This window comes from Dromaius novaehollandiae, chromosome 1 (assembly GCF_036370855.1).
Source record: "Dromaius novaehollandiae isolate bDroNov1 chromosome 1, bDroNov1.hap1, whole genome shotgun sequence".
NCBI classification, from domain to species: Eukaryota; Metazoa; Chordata; class Aves; order Casuariiformes; family Dromaiidae; genus Dromaius; species Dromaius novaehollandiae.
This window is the reverse complement of record NC_088098.1, coordinates 2,968,736-2,986,603: the sequence shown is the minus strand read 5'-3', so window position 1 is coordinate 2,986,603 and position 17,868 is coordinate 2,968,736. Positions and strand designations below refer to the sequence as shown.

Here is a 17,868-nt window from a genome sequence, read left to right as displayed (position 1 = left end):
GAGCTAAGATGTGGCCGTCTTCCAACTAGGTCAAGAAAATAGACATGATAAAGAATTTATTCCAATTTACGCCATCACAGCAGTCTAGAATAAAACTACTTCTTAGGAAGGCAAGCAACCATTGGTTGCTGCATGGCAGTTTTCTTCAATATCAAATGCAGGAAAAAAAATCTATTAAAAAAATCTTACAGAGATATCCTTAATTAGCATATAAAGTTATGCCAGTAACGGTGGACATTATAGTTTTGGGGGGGGGCAATAATCTTCCTATATGCTTGTCCCTTATCAGTAATAAAAACTCTGCCCCACCCATCTGACTTTAGTTGGTTTATACTACTGCAATATTGGAATATTATTGCTAAGGAAAATAAAACCTAAATTCTAAAAATACAACCTTGGTGTACATTCAGGGTCTTCAAAAGCAGGCCAAGATCTTCTTAGTCAATACTATTTCTTCCTGATAGAGCAGAATTCTATATAATTCTTATGTCTTCAGAAACATCAGCTCAGCTTCTGTTCTGAATTTTAAATGCTGGCAATGCCCAAGCTACCTTTTCACATTACATTCAAGTAGCAAGAAGGTTTTTGGAACAACACAGGTAATTTAGATTCATCTTAAAATGGAAGATGATGAAGTAACCTGCATTTACATCAGACACTGACGTAAACAGCAGCATGTAACATTTCCAGTTGCTACACACAAATCTGTCTGGACATCTGGTGGAGTCTCCCGGCCATACTGTGTTTCAGTGGTCAATTATAACTGGCAAGGTGATTGTCATTTTACGTGAAGAGGCTCCAAACTAGTGCATTATAGTGTATAAATGGAAAAAAAAATTAACCCCCCCCCCTTCTTATACATTCTTAGATTCGTATTTAGGCTAACAGTGTCCTTTCCAATCTCCTTGCAATATTTTGTTTCACCTACCCCCAGAAGTAAATCAGAAACTACAGCTATTAGAACATGCTTATCCAAAGAGTTTGGGACCTCTTCTTGAAGAATCAGTTTAATTAACTGTGGGGGATTTTTTTTAATCTCATTTCATAACACCTTGTTTTTTGCATGGAGAGAAAAAAAATAACTTGCAAAACACATTCTGAAAGCTCTTTTTAGAACATATGGTCTTATCCTTCAGAAATTATGAGTTCTCTTGACACAGGCTGTGACAATCATGTTGCATATGAAGCACTGCTATATTCTAATTACTCAGTTATGCCAGACTTTTCAACAAAACTTTCCCAGAAGTTCCTGTCACTCAATTCTGAATGCGCATTCAGAGATTTGAAGCTTTAATGAGTCTTGATCAAGCTAAGTAGCAGCCCCACCCAGCCTGCGAAGACAATCTCTGGGAGTGATGCTAAGTGTTTTGGCAAGACTGAAATAGTCAGCCTCAGGCAACGAATAACAAGTCTAAGCCAACTACCAGAGAATTCAGAAAGCTTCTGCCTAGAAACAAAAGTCTCCCATGAAAATGAAACCCCCACACTGCTGTCTCCGGGGAAGAGATGGCTGCATCGTGTAAAGCCTTGAGAAATGAGAACCGAGCCAGACTGGAAGCACGGTGCGGTGCAAGACTGTGCTTGCATTTCCTCCACACCTTTCTATAAGAGGAATCGTTATTGACATTATGTTAATACACTTCATTGGGGTCATCCAGTAGTCTCTTGACTTAATAATGGAGTGAATTTGGCTAGTGCATTAGCTAATCGCTGGCCAGGAACGGGCTGGTGCCCATGCTAGTAGCATTTTAAATTTTGTGTATCTGTACAAACTTGCAAAATTTAGTCTGGATGGAATTTGCATTTCTTTCGGATCCGTTTTATACCACTGCAAATCCCACATTTTAAAGAGATGCGCTTAGTCACTTCTTAATGCCTAAGAGCACAGTTTCTGATTTTGCCAGCTCTCTCTCTCTTTGCCCTTCCCTTTCCAAAAATCCCAAACCTCCTCTCCCAGAGATGCACAGTAAAAATAAGCTTACAGTGATGAGCTCAGATGGCTCATGGAAGAGAACTTCAGCACAGAAAACAGAGCTACATAAAACCTATACATCATCTTAATGAAATGTAGATAAAGCTTATGGCCGGGCATATTAAGAACATTACACCAGAGAGTCTAAGAACATGCCTCTGTTCATGGACTGTGAACCAGCCGATGGACAGGAGCTGCAGAAAAAGGCAAAATTTCCAGCCACTCTCCGTATGTCATTGCAGCAAACTGAGTTCACAAATGGGAGCTATTCATAGATCAGCAGCCTCCAACCCTCCAGCTCCGAGAGAAGGAAGTATATCCTCAGACCACACCAAAAAACTAGCACAGAAATAAGTCCAGTCTGTGACCAGATACTGGCCACTTCACTTGCATGTTGTTTGCCAGAAGTCACCATGCAGGTGGGTCTTGAAGTTGTTATAGCAGTTTCCCCATATGTTATTTCAACAAAGTGAGAGTCAGAACCCCAGTCTCACCAAAATGATGGCAACGACTATAGTGAGATGTATCCTCCTTAACTTCATCTGTCTGCAGGGTGGACTTTTACACGGGAACCCTTTTGCCGAGGTCCCTTTCACAGTCACAAGCAAGGAAGGAGCAGTCTGCGAGTATGATTCATCTCATTCTGATAGGGATATGTGAAAGACACGGGGATGAACCCCTTCCCTGACAATGCGATTACCTGTTTCGAAACAAAGCCGGAATAGAAACCACAAGAGCCAGCAAGGAGTCAGAATTTACCACGTTTCCAACAGAAATGAGGAAGCTTGGATTTTCAGTTCCCTACTAAAAGGTTTAGAATGTATAACTAAAATAGTGATTACATGTGTTTCCCCTCAGTTTTTTCCTATGGACATCTCCCATAGGAAAGTGCAAACAAAAGGAAACCTCCGTTCACAGATACTCAGCAAAGCAAAAAAGCATCTTTAACAGCAACCATTTTATGTAAAACAGAACAGAAAGAATACATGGGAACTGAGAAACACACGCTACAGAGAACTCAGCTTTCAGACCTTGCTTACAGTTGGGGTTGACATGGTCCTGCCAGCTTCAAGAGCTGGGCCACGCACGCGTTCTGCACATCTGAGTGTGCCCCGGGGCAGTGCGGTTAAAGCAGCGCAGCCTGCCCAAATGGCTGTTCCTCCGAGAGACGGTCGTGAGCCAACTGAATGCATCCTGGTCCGCCACCGACCTCCCCAAGGCCTAACACCCAGCTGAGCTCCTTCAGTGTATGAATGTAGTGATTTGGCAAGAAGAGACTGTAAAAATCATTCCTAGCAGACAACTTTCCTCTACCATCAAAAGTGCATTCAATATGTAAAAGTAAATGCACTTTCTTTACACTTATTTTCTCTTCTTAATATAGACCTTGTTTTTTCCTGAACACATGTACTTCTCCAGCCTTGTACAGGAAATTCCTAACAGCTGAATGGTGTCATGTGGTTGCCCTCCTTTGCCACATCAGTCATGGGAGTGCAAGTCACAGGGTATAGTATCAATCCACACAGCCTTTGTCCAAGCCTACGAGATTCGTACAAGTTCTGCAAGAGAGAAACCACTCCAAAGCAAAGCAAATTCTATATGTGCCACATTCCCTCGATACCCTCAATCAGTCCAGCAACATTGAGATTATGACGTATTGCGTGTAGCCACAAAAGAACATACTTTAAATAGGAGTTTTGTTGCAAATTTGTAAACGTAGTTAAGCATCGATAATATCTCCCTTCTCTCTCTTGGAACAGCTGTTGTCACCATGACGGACTATCTGCATCTAGGAAGGTAAGCTAGGAAACATCTCCAGAATTGCTTTGCTTAATGAGTAGGTAAGGAGTGACAATAAAAACCCGAGTGGCAGCAAGAGATGCTCATGTTTCGGTGTTCCCACCCTTCTAGCTCCTATGGCTAATTCCAAACTCTTGTTGATGAATTGGACCTGGGTTGGCTGAAGTCAGGTGTTACCTGGGTAAAGATTGCTGACAACTGCTCTGCTGACAACTTCCCTGCTGCTTGTGAAAACCCTTCCATAAGCACCAGAAAGCTGCACTCTAGCTCAACCCTTCTCTCTTTATTTTTTCAAATAGGTTTGGCTTTATTTTTTAATATGAAGATCAATCATTCACACCATCTGAAGATGGATCTGAGAAGGTCTAAATTCCCAAGTTCAGTAATGAAGTTCACCCCCTGGATTTTGACCCAGGACAAGACAACATGCTGGCTTCGTGGGGAGCATGGCACAGACGAGCTCGAGGAAAGGAAAGGGCCGGGATGTGTAGAAAAGTGCTTGTTGTACGGGCAGCAGGAGGCAGCTCCAAGCGTAGGAGGTGAGAGAAGGCATAAAGCTGGGAGTGGGAGAAGGGTACAAAGAAGAGTCAATTCTGAGAGAGGAGAGCGAGGAACAGAAGGAATATCACAGTGTGTGGGATGAGATGAGAACAGCGATGTAGGTTTTTAAGGGAACTTTAAAACAATTATAGGTTTTTACCATGGGAGGTTCTGTTTGACTAGATCAGAGTGCTCGCTTCCTTGTTACGTGCCTGGAATTGAAGCATCCTTTGAAAGTGCATGCTAATACTCTGCTATACTTTCAATTAACATTTTATTTAAATGCTTTTAGATGGTTTCTGGATATATTAATGCCTTCCTGGTGAAATCTCGAATATAATTTACACATCTAAGTCACATTTGCATTCAATAACCAGACAGCTTTCCAGCATGGAGCGTGCCATCAATAGCCCCCGTTACCAGTGTCTTGCTGAATTTCCCTAGCTGCCGCATTCGCTTCAGATTCAAAAGGCTACAGATTTCGCTGAAAGAAAGGAGACAGCGATATCATCAGAGATCAGGTGTCTTTTCTGAATCTTAGCTTGATACATCACAGATTACCATTTTAACTCATTTATGTACTTCAGCCACAACTTGAGCATTATCCTCAAGACCTTTAAGAGAGGCACAAGCGAGTATTTTTAGTTTAATATGGTTTTCTGTTAAAGAAAAAGGCAAGAAAGTGTTAATACCCTTCCTACAAATGGAGCACAAAGCATCAGTATCTTTCCACAGTACATCTGCATGCTTCCCTGGGGAATTTTTCATTATAAAATCATATCTCAGTTATCAAGTTGCAGTATCATAAAACACATATGGGATATGTAATAAAAGCCTTTTTTTTTTCTTTTAGCAGGAAACACCAGTGAAAAAGAGACTGGTGGCTGTAGCAGACTTTTGGGGGAAAGCACATTTTGAGAGTTTCCGAATGCAAAAAGGATTAGGAGTGATTGGTAGATAAACAACGATGACTGGTGCGCTGCATTAGCGGTGCTGCATGCGGAAAGATCACTCCGCAACTGCCTCTGGTTAGTCTGAAAGGCTCTTAGACTGGAGGAACAATGCTGAAGGTGGGCTTGGCGGAGGACTTGGGTTTTATTTATGTTTTGGGTGTTTTTTGGGGGGGGTGGGGGGAAGATTGCTCTGGACAGTTTAATTTTTCTCAGCTGAGAGTTGATGCTGCACCATGAGATTTACAGATGCTATAAATCTCATAAGCCCTTTGGAGGGTTGCAAAAGTCCAGCTTTGATACATGCAGCATACAGGAAACAAGAAAAAGAGGAATTGGGGGCTTTTTCCTGCTTTATTTATTGGTAATCGGTTTTGTGACCTGAAGACATAATTCTTCAAAGCTGTGCCGTGGCTCACAAAAGCTAATCCAAAGTCAAATTTACAAAAAGAAGTAAGTTTTTGGTTTTGGCACATTGTTTGTCTGCAGATCTACTCATCTTAAGACAGCATCACAGCTGAAACTCGGAAGAAAACTGGATGTCTATACATCTCGAGAAGGTAGAACATCAAGAGTTAGAAAAGTCCTGAAAGCCATACAAATTTTAAGAGGATATAAAGCATCTTCTTATTGCTGTGAAAGGTGGTTTGGGTAGAAAAGATAAGATTTTTCTTGTGGATACTTATTTCCATAGCTGCCTACTTTAGACTTGAAAAGCAGCAAAAATACCCAACAGACCGAGAGCTGCAACAGATGAGCCATTGGTTTCCTCCCAAACAACATCTCTTATGCTGCTATAGAGACAGACAGCTCCTGCCACATATTTTGCATTATCCGGCAACCATTACCCACACCCGACAACATTCTACAAGTTAAGAAAATATCACCTACTTAAGGCCAAAATTGAACAATACGCATGAGAGCAGCAAGCCAAATTTGACGGCCAGAATTTCAGTATCCGCCCGAGCTCTGAATTTTTCAGATGGGTTGATATCTAAAAATGCCTGCTATGTCCCTGGCATTGTGAGACAAATTCAGGAGGGGAAATTATTTCCCATTTATGTCACATTGCCTGATGGAAGAGCTGAGGAGAGTCAATCACTCTCAAGGTGAAAGGGAAGCTAGAAGAAATGAAGCAGATTCCCGCAATGTCTTGCTCTAACTTGCACAGAACTAGAAGAAAGTAGAGCCAGCAAAGTTGTTCAAAGTCCTTAAGGTAACTTTTTATTTATTTATTTTTAATCACCTTGGATGCTTGCCATTCATCAGTCTCACTACTTTTACAGCCAAACTTGGAGGAACCAATCTAAAAACCCTGCATTAATTCTGCACGGTTCAGACACTGGAGAAGGACTGGGGACTGGGGCTGTGGCAAGAGTTCACGCACAGCTTGGCCCAATCAATATCCCTTTTAATCCACATCACTCTTTTCTGCCTTGCAAGTTTTGAGAGTTGATGCTTTAACTGAATCTTTTTCTCCTACGACTTCTTCTCCCAATTCTGCATGCGTAGTATTATCCCCAGGGATCTCTCTTTTTTTTTGCCCTGCTGCAGCCACTGAACTGTTATTTCCACAGACTTTTTCCATAATACAGAAAAAAAAAAAAAATCACCGCTGCACCATTTCCAGAAAAGAAAGCTAAAATGAAATGCCAATTAAAACTTTCTGCTACTATACGTTCATAAGGGACTGGCTACGCTCCTTGGAAGTGGTGAGCAACCTGTGAAACACACAGCTCTGGGCAGAACCACGCGGCTCCTCCGAAAAATAGGTCACAAGGAAGGAAAAAAAAAATCAATAAATAAAGCCCCTCCATCATTAATCATTTTTGGAATCTTTAACTCTGCTGGGACATTCACGGTGGTGCATCTGATTTCTTTGGTTGCCACTTTTCACCCCGTTTTGCCCAGCCGGCCACCGCACGCGGCCCCGAGATCCCCGGGGATTCGCGGTGCAATGTCACTGCTGCTGTTAGAGAAATTACTCGGTGCGATTTCTCAGCTCAGCAAAACGGGCTGCTGGCTGTACGCGCCGTGTGTGCATGCCTTAACAAGCACTTAATGTTTTTCTACTTCTGTTCCTTCGTGGAAACGTCCATCCTTAACAGCTTCAGGAATATTGGTGGGTGTCACTTCTTTTTCTATTTAACTTCAAGAAGGAACTAGTACCTTGCATATAATAAGGTTTCTTAAGACCTGGATTTCCCTTCTCTGCTATAAATTCAAAAACAAGCAAAAAAAATGAATTCTATGCTTTAGATAAAAACCCAAGTAAGTAACAGGTGGCTTTTTCGTAACATGATTCCTTTTATTATTACATTCTGAATATTCAGTGTTAGCAGCAACCGACTCTTCTCTTGAATGCCTTTCCAAATTCAATAGCTTTATCCAAGATATCTCTGTTTATTTCAGCAAGGGCAGGACTGGGAAAAGCAGTGCTATTTCTGTAATATTTTATTTTATTTATTCTCAGTGAAAATGAGAAGGTCTTTTTTTACAGCTGCACAGCCTGTAAAGTCAGCTTCAAGCAATCAGCTAAAAAAAACCCCACAGTCACTTTGCAGGTTTTTTTAAAAAAAAAGAAGAGAAAAGGAAAAGAAAAAAGAAAAGAAGAAATCAATTCATGTTGTCACAATCTATCTAGAGTCATATTGTCCCCAACCATTGATACAGAATGAGAACATCTGGGGATTCAATTACTCATGACATGAATAATAATATTTCATTTTTGTTAAATAGAACTTTTTAGCTGCAGGCACTTCGGCTTACGTTCACCACGTGATCTGGGAATGAAAGCTAACACCGACTGAGGCACAGGAGGCCAAAGTCTTTGGGCTCACCATCAGTGCAGGTGCACCTCTACCCCCTAGCAGAAAATTGAAATAATGAAAATATTTTTCAATGTCTACTTACAAGATGGGCTACTGATCTCCAACCCTTAGCAGATTTCCTAACCATCCCAACCACCTTGGAGGATCTTTGCGCTAGTCACTTGAATTAATAGCCTGGTTTGGAAAAGGGCTGCATATTGACCTTCTGAACCAAAGTCAGTGGCACTGGTGGTTGTCCAGCACTTTGGATTAATTCAAGCCACCTACTTAAATAGCTCTAAGAGCCACTAGGCCTTTATTTTAGTCTTCTGCTTCATGAGGACTCTCAGGTCATACCTTTCAAGAAGATGCTGCCAAACCCAGTTTGATACAAAACAGAGTTTTGAATGTGTGTATTATTTTTTCTTCATCAGGTAGAGGTGTCTACAGCCTTAGTGACCAAATCAGTATCAAATATCCCTTTTCCAGCAATGACTGAGCAGTGATACCCATGGTAAAATTGCACTGCCTCGTGCAATCGCTTGGCTACCAGCAGCACTGTTGTCCCAAGTTAAGCACATAAACAGTGTGAGACGAGTGTTTAAAGGCTCAGAGACCAAAGACTCAGAAGGGGCTGAAAGGCAGTTCTCTATTTTGGTGTGTTAGATAAAAACTTGTATCTTGTTTTCTCGCCTCCTTTCTCCATGTACGTTCTTTAAGGCTAGCGTATGGCCAGCAGACGTGATTTGCATCCGCTCTACAACATCATGGTTTTGCTGAGGCTTAAATGTTCCCTGCAGGAAACGGTGCGAATGCAGCAAAAATTGCACAAGTCGGAATGAAAAATATATTCCATTAGAGTCCAGCTAGGAGAAGCGCGGTGTTTGCACTTTGCTGTTGTGGAAGTGCTGCGTACGGCACAACTCGCAAAATGCACTGGGAGAATACACAGAAAGTGGGGTAGGTCCTCGGTGGCTCTGAACTGGCAAAACCACCTCACTAATAACAGAGTTACGGCACCGCTTGAGACACTGGGCTCAAGAATGTGCGTTTTGGGCGCACGGTCTTCCCTTGCTGACCAGGCAAAGCTTTTGGGACTGCCTCCTTATAATGATAATGTCAAAATACAGATGTTAAAACTCATCATCTCACAGGAGCAATCGCAAGTCGGCACCCTCAAAAAATAAGACGCAGTCACCAATTACTGCTTGAAGGTCTCGTGTCTCGTTTTATGTAAGGCATCTAGTCCCACAGTGATCATTGCCTTTTAAAAATGTTTAACATTTATGGACTCCAGTAAAAATGTTTTTAATATAACACAGACAAAGTATAAGCTGTTAACCTTGAACGCTGGGGAATGTGTTAGTGAAATATTTACAGCTAGGAAAAAGAAATCTAAGAATTGTTCAAGATTTGCTTATAATTCAGAGCAAATCTTGCAGAATCATTCAAATATTTGGAATTTTTGTAAATTATATACCAGCTATTATTCCATAAATAATAGTGATGTTCATAAGGCAGGAAACACAGAGGAGAGGACTAGATTGGAGTCTCTGCTGTGCTAGGAGTATCAGTGCTGGTTTCATGACACTGTCCCACCAATCTTGTTATTGCTCTTCTGGGACCAATACTAAGGATCATATGCATAAAACCCCCTGTGTATCAGCAGATCATTCCTAACTGTTTATAAAACACAGTATATAAAGCTCTATCAATCACTTGCCTAACTTAGCACAGATATTAAGATGCGAAAACCTCTCAGCTTTGCCAGGTTAACAAAGCTCTCCTTGACCTAAGTTGCTGGGATCCTTCTCCAGAGGCAGATGTGTATACACATTTTTCCCCCAAGATTATATTTACACCTGGACTTATTCCCACAAGTTTCGTCCTCTGCACTGACTTCCTAAATAACATCATTTTGATGATCTTAAGTACTAAAACACTTCAGCAAACCATATAAGTAAACCACTAACTTGGAGCACAAGTATTTCTACTGAAATGCGAACTACAGTGAGGATTCGTAAAGGATTTGTATTTTAAGGTGGTCTCCTGTGCTGTTTCTTACATCTGGTATGACCTCTCAAAACCCGTCTGTGGTGGTCCCTTCCCACATCTTCATGCAAATTGCTCTTCAAAGGCTCATATCTTGAGCAAAGCTAAGAAGTACTATTCCTATGTCAGCCAACTCTTCTCCCCAGACCAATGTAAATTTAACTTAAACCAGTAAGATATTGCAGCACTATTAAGTGCCACAGATAATGAACCTGAATAACTGCTCAATCTTACTAGCGTAGCCCTCTTATACCTTCGTTTCTTCTTCAAGCTCTGCTGCTTAGCATTCATACTGCCTGATTTGAGACTAAAATTAGATTATAGGAATGCGTGCTTTTTACAAGAGGTCTTTTATTTGTTCCATAAAGTATTTAGCACTCTTTAGATACTGTATAAATAAAAATAGTCATGATCTTGGAATTCACCTTCAGGAATGGAAATGAAGAGATCCGAGTCCTTTCATTTCTGCTGCACATTATCATCTGTGGGCACGTTTGGATGGCAAGGCTTTGTAAGACAAGTCAAAAAGATGCAAGTCTGGCAAAGGTGAATAAGACAACAAAAAGGGGGAATACATATCTAGTTTTAGAGTTTTACAACACAGATTAAAAATAAAAGCCCTACCAGCCTTTTAAGAAAAAGATCTACTGTCAACTTCAGTAATGTTTGAGAGAGACGATAACAACTGCCCGTGAAAAAATGTTTGTGGGTTCAAAACCCAGGTCACCAAGTGAAATCAGTTACACTCATTTTAAGATTCAAAGGCTACGTGTAATTAGGAGACATTTCAAGACTAAAAACAATGATTTCCCGAGGACTCTGCACTGTGAGAACAGAGTTACCTGCCTTCTGGGTCAGAGCTGTATCAAGTCCAACGATCAGTTTTGTCCAACTCCCCCTCTTCTTCCCAGAGTCTATATTTAGGGCTTGAAGTACCAAATATCGAAAGTTTTTTTTAAGGTTAAGCATGCCAATGTCCTCGAAACTCTGGGAGGCATCTGCTTAAGTCATTTGGCACTTTAACACTTGTAAAACGCAGTCTGCTAGGTCTCACTTTAAATTAAAGCTATCATCAAGTGAAACAGCTAGTCTACGCTATTCACCGCGGCTCCTCTTTCACACAAAGGAGAGAGAAAAACAATTCCCCAAGGTTATTCACCCTATCCCCACAAAAAGCACCTATTTTCCCCTGGTTCTTTAGACCAAGGACTTTTGCGATAGCTAAATTTAGGCAATGTGAATCTTACCATTGGTGTCCTAGTAATTTCTGAATGCAACAGTCGTCACTAAGCACATATGGGTAATCACCTCTCCACCCTTTAGACTCCTCTTAAGATTTTAAAAATATCTCTTCAGAGAGGGATCAGATTGCACATAAGTGTGTTTTAAGATTAACATCAGCTGTAAAAAATATTAGGAGATGTCAAAAAAAAAAAAAAAAAAAAAAAAAAAGCATTCCAACAGCTACCAGCAGAAATAACTCTGTGTCACATTTTAAGGGTTGAAGCTCTACTTAGAGAAAATAAAAATCAAAACAGCAAAGGGACAACTCATGTATAATTTGCTCAAAAACCAGCTTCACTTGCAGTAACATCACACCAGTTACTATCCCAAATAATTACTGCTATTTATATTACAGCACCTCAGAAAGACTAAACATCAGGCCATTCTTGTCCAACGCATATAAGGGATAATGGGCAGTCCTGCTTGCAGCACAGGAAAGCAGCTCAAAAGGTTAGAAGAAAGGAAGTATTATTTAGAAATAAGCATCTGAGGCATAGAGAAAGGTCAAATGTATTTTTTTTTGTTTGTTTATGGAGTGATTAGTTAAATTTGAGTCTCAATTTAAAATAATGATTTTCCTCCGAAAATGGCAGCCATCCAAACTATGAAAATCCCGCTCTTTCAGCCAGCTCACTTGAGAACATTTAAATATCAAGGGTTGGAGTCTTTCTTTTCTTTTCAACGATGTGGTTTCAAACAAGATGTGAGACGATGCACTATCCAACTCCGGTTTGCTGCGTATCATTTGACATTCGAGAGATTTTAACGTTATCAGCTATCACTGCCTGCCGCTTTAGATGAAAACTTTTTCTGACCTACTATTTATCCGCCTCTAAATGAAAGCGAGTCTTCAGAAGGGATTTGGAGGTGGAAAGCATAAACTCTCCAATTAGCAGAGATGGCAGCAAACGGACTAGTCCAAACCCCTGCGTTCTACAAGGAGGCATAAAATGTCAGTATATCCTATAGCACGGTAGGGAAAATTCTGCGCCGTAGATGGGGAGAGACATATGGCGGAGAAAAGGGCGTTCAAGCCTGACAAAGCAGGACAGGTGACACGAGAGGACAACCACAGTGTGGCAGGAGTTCTCAACCAAAGGGGACCAGAATAGCAAACACCAAAGCTAACCTGGGGTCCCTCCTTCCCTGCAAAGAGCAATGCGGGTGTCAGGCAGGTCTTTAGTCAGCACCCCTAATACTTAAAAAAAAAAAAAAATCATTATACATTAATTAAAATCCTCACGGATGCTTTATTAATTCACCCTACAGAGCCACACAGGCTTTATAATTCACCCCGCACTTACAAGTAGTTACTTGGGTTAGGCTGTCAAGACAGAAATGATTCAAAATCTTGTGTGCTTAGCTCCTCGGAAGACATATCACTCCCTAGCACAATGGGACGAGAAAGACTGCTGACAGTTAGCGATCAAGAGATTTCATTTTGCTTGTCATGTGGTGGGTTGTCAATTCTTCTCTTCCCTTTAGATAAAAGCTTAGTTGCATTAGATTTAAATAATGGGGAAGTTGCAAGTTAACGTTTTTCAAAAGTACCAAAGTGACTTCGGTACTTAAATTCTATTTTCAAAATGATGTCGCCACACAGGAAAGTAAGTCGCTACAGTAAATGGAGCTTAGACACCATTAAAGAAATTTATGGAAGAGGAAGGCAGAAAAACCAAACTGAGAGCGCTTAAAATTTGTTCTCTGCTCCAGACCCCTGGCTTAAGGCATATATAGTTTGCAAATTACAGTCATAAGACAAAGTAAAGATGCAAAGTTCTGATTTAAACATACTTTTTACTTCGTGCTATCACTCTATCCTTACCCTTATATTTTATTGCAGGTTTCCTCCTGTCCTTCTAAAAACGTTTTTAGGTGACATTTTAAGATGGCCTTTACCTCAAAACGCAAGCTATGCTAAAGATTTAAGCAGGGGCTCCAGAGACCTTTTTTCAGTTTTTCTGTGCAAAATATCTACTTAAATTATCCCTTTGATTTATTTTTTTAAACAGTAAATACCAACAGATTAGAAGAGGAGGTGACCATTTAAACCTCATCCACCCCCAAGTGAAATAGAAAATTGAGCCGCTGCATAAAAGGCAAAAAAAATAAATTGTATTTCTGCTGCCATTACCAGCCCAGCATTAGGCAAATGAATAATCCATGCGGCTATTTCCTATTTAAAATATTTGCTGCTCTTTCGACATAGAGCAGCTGAACGAAGGGAGGAGGCTGGAGACGGAAGTGGCTCCTGGGCTGGCGGAGCCGCGGAGCTTCTCGCGCCGGCTCCAGACATCGCCTCCCTCGGGCCCGTGGGGCTTCGCGCCAGCCGCCCCGCCGAACTGCATCCCCCGGGACCGCCGGCACTCGAGTGCCGACACCAGGCTACAAAAAGGCTGGTTGCAACTTTGGGTAGCCGATTTTGGGAGCTTAATTGTCCTGCATCGCGTTCAGATGGTGGATCGCTCACGTTAAGCTGGTTACGCTTGCAACGCTTTCAGTCGGATCCGTTATTCCAGTGAGCACATATATAACACAGAGCAAATACGGTCTGAAATAGGGCTGCCATAGCAGCTACAGAACATCTAAAAAGGAAAAAAAAAAATAGGCCAGACCTTTATTAAATTTTAAAGTATGCCTTCGCTACACTCTTGTAAAGATCCAAATAGGGTATTCAAATCTCTGGAGATCACCAGTATAATTTCTTTATCATGTTCCATTTAAAATTTAATTATGTAGTCTACAACAAGAAGTATTTGAGTACTCTAAATAGGTCATGCAATGAACAACTTAATAATATTATAAAGTTTTCCTTGTGAAGATCTTTTCTTTGATGTGCTGTTACACACAGAAAACCTTTCTTCGAAAAAACAATATGCACTCATGCATAAAATAATGGCATTTAATATAAAAATTGTGAAGCTTCTTTATCCTGTTTTAAGTTGAAATTTTCAATTCCTTCTCTATCCTGTGCTCCCACAATCATCAGAAATAGCTGGTACAGTAAAACTGACACAATATAATCACACAGAGTATTTTTATATCTTTCTACAGGCAAAGTTTATCTATAAAGTTTCCTTCTAAATGATGTCCTCCAACTCAGGTTTTTCTACTTTTGCTTTTTAGTAAAATTTATTATTCAGTGGCAAAAAGTAAGGCTATTTCTTCTTCCTCTTAAAAATCATCATTAGGGAACGATCGACAGCATTTGATGGAAAATAATGATATTAAAAGCCACCGTTTACCAAGACACTTTGCTATATTTCCCTTAAAAAAAGTGCACATCTTGGTTACTACAGGAGAAGAGGAAATATTCCCTCCTCTAGCTTCTGATTATCTACATGGCTTTCTGGGAACAAGTACCCAATTTCCCTTCTGTAATCCAACTAGGTAAAAATCAAAAGTTTGGTTTTTTTTTTTAATGACAACAAACATGGAAAAAAAATTACAAAACTAGAAAAAATGCTGAAATCGTACTGACATTAAGACAAAATACTCCAATATAGACACATCTGCTCACGCTTGCACAGCTCGCAGCGCAGACCCTTTGGCCAGGTTTAGCAACGCTGAAAAGGGGTTGATCAACCCAAGCCACAAATACATCCACAAGCTGCTCTACCGCGGGAAACGGCACTATGTCTGCCCGTACAAATGAGATTTAATTTTTTAGAATTACAGAGGGGTTTTGGTTTGTTTTCCTGCCCTGTTAGGCAAAACACAACTAGCCCAGTAACTGCGGGAAAGTGGTTCTTAGTTTCATCATTTTGAGGTGCGGTCCCTGAAATTGTATACAATATAAAGTAGTTTGGGGGTCAGGGCAGATGACGACACCAGACTATTTCAGGCTTATGAATTAATAACAGCAAAACGGTTCACTTGGAGTTTGAACGAAGAACGTAAAATATCAGATTAATACATCACAACCTAAAATTAAAAACCCGAAGGAACGGCTCGCTTAGAGGAACGTGAGAACAGGTGAGTCCCAGAGAAGGCTTGAGGACTAGCCAACCTGCGCGCAGCTGTAAACATTTGTTTTAAATCAAGACAAGATCATTGGTTTTAATATTTATAACGCAATTACAATGCCTTGTGCACATCGCTTGTATAATCTGATTTTTACCCACGACATCTCGCCACAGTTGAAATTAAAGCCTTGCGGTAATAACTCAAAAAGCACATTTAGGCAATCATTAATGGCAAGTGTGAAACTAGATGTTTATTCAAGCACCTGCATCTCTCATTTTAACTTTAATTTAAAGTGGAATTCATTTCTGCAGTACAAGGACAGCATGTTTCCAGTATATTAGTCATATAATATCCAACCAATTAGTGGCATGCAGTCAAACCGGAAATACTTTAACATTAAAACCAGTAAAAGAGACAACTAAGCAGCCATATCTACATTCCTAATCAAGGAGACAGTTGTGCTGTTGACTCTCTATTTTCATTTCTATGTAGGCAGAATTGTAAGTTTTTTGCAACTAGGAAGGAGGAAATCTTTTGGGGGGCAGGTAAACCTGATCATTGGCCAGCAAACAAACAATTTCAAACGCTTGGTGAACTTTCAGCAGTGTATTGCATTGCTTGAGTGAGATATCAAGTGATGGAAAACCTTAAAAAGAGAGGTATGTAATCAATGAGTTGATATAAATCTAACAAGATTGTACCTACAAAACAAGATGGTGCATGACTAGGGAGAAAAAAACCCACCAAATATAGTGAAAATATACATTTTTACAGCCTGTCAATACAGGCAGGCCAATGATATACCCCACACACACCATAAGGAAAGCTAGGTAGACAATTTTTCTCTGCCTTAGAAGCAGAAATAACCATATTATCATGTTTAGAGAAAATTGATTTTCTTGTTGAAATATTCTTTTAACATCATATGTCACATGAACTACAACATTGGTATTAACCAGAGGATAACAACCCCCCTTCGAACCCTAATCTCATTAAAACCTCATGCACCTCACAGAACAAACCGAGCGGCAAATGCTGCAGAAGGCACGAGAGGACCATTTTCCTTGCTCACAGGGAACCTCTGCAAAGTCACAGATTACCAGAGCAGAGCTGGATTTTTCTTTTTTCTTCTCTCCACCCTTTTCTCTGTCTGCATGATTACAGCATTTTATTGCATCTTCTAAGTAGGCAGGTCTCTCCTCCAAACCTCTGTCGCAGCCTGGAAGCCCTGTCTAGCTCTGTTATTTTACAGAAAGCTTTCTCACCGTTGGAGAACCTGATCTAAGCTCTTCTGCTTTCCGAACGAAAACACCTTAAGAGCCCAGCGTTTTCTCTCCACCCTCCACGTTTCCCTCCCTTCATCCCTCAGGTGAAATTTGAAGCAAAAGCAAAGCCGCCTACAACATCTATAATTGCATGGCTGGAAGACAGCCACATCTGGGATGTTGCTTTCCAGGTACGCAATCGTGCTAAGCCTCCAAACAACTTGAACGGGCTCCTCTAAACCCATTTATTTTGGCTGCACCAATGTTTTGCAGATGTTTTACTGCCTATGGCAGGCAGGGTATGCACTGCCCACCCGGCAGGCCCAAATCTCAATATCCCAGCAATTTTCCTTATGAAAAGATCATGTTGTGGCTCAAAAGGTTGTGCTTCTTCCAGCAGGTTGTGGACACAGATCTAAGAGATTCACTTTAGAGCGACTTGCTTACCTTGGTAATGCTCCAGATAGCTCGGTGGCAGACTCTCTGAAAGACACAAAGGATGGAAAAATGAGTTTGTGTTTAAAGCGCTGTAATATTTTAGCAACAGAGACCCTTATACTACTAGTATTTTATATAAGTGCAGGAGCACATACACCATTTTATACGCAGATGTGTCATTTGCAGATGCGATGTCCACGTGAGCGGACACACACAAACGTGATAAACAGATGATGGAGTGTGATCCGAGGCTTTCATCAGAATAAAGTTCTCAATGGTTCAATTACTCATTTTTTAAACATAAAATTATCACTGCTTCAAATGCCAGCACTGCATGATCCCACATAGCTGAAATGTAGCACCGGGCCAATTTTCCAGTGGAAAAAATTCCCATTTTTAGTGCTGCAGAAACAACAAGATGTTCGACTTAGATTTATAGAAATGTCATGCTCTGAGAAAATGCTAAGTTAGTGTTAAACCTCCTTATCTTGGATTTTAGGCAATAGTTGTTTTCCAAATATGTGGGTTTTGATGCAATTTACAGCTTGAACCTGTTTTGTGGGTTTGGAATTTGTTTGGGACAAATGATGTCAGAGAGTGAAAGTGGGCTAAGGTAACCGATATGTCAAGTTAAATCGCAATTAGCTACATTACCGCTGCCTGTTTACATGACATAAAATACATTCCAAATCTACCACGACTATATGTCCTTGCTCCCCTCCCCCGTGCATTTGCTTAGACCTTACCCAAAGATCAAAAATCAGTTAGATTGCTCCAAACAAGCAATTTTC

At 40.6% G+C, this 17,868-nt stretch overlaps 1 protein-coding gene across 2 annotated transcripts in view; it reads right to left on the bottom strand.

Moving 5' to 3' along the window:
• The window catches only part of CELF2 (CUGBP Elav-like family member 2), a 515,386-nt gene that overhangs the window by 258,609 nt on the left and 238,909 nt on the right, over window positions 1–17,868 (bottom strand). For both annotated transcript variants that reach the window (XM_064502029.1, XM_064501618.1), the window contains one exon: window positions 17,087–17,122. Coding sequence is in view for 1 of the 2 variants with exons in the window: in XM_064501618.1 (XP_064357688.1) it covers window positions 17,087–17,122 (36 nt within the window). In the remaining variant the exon portion in view is untranslated. The remainder of the gene's footprint in view (window positions 1–17,086; window positions 17,123–17,868) is intronic.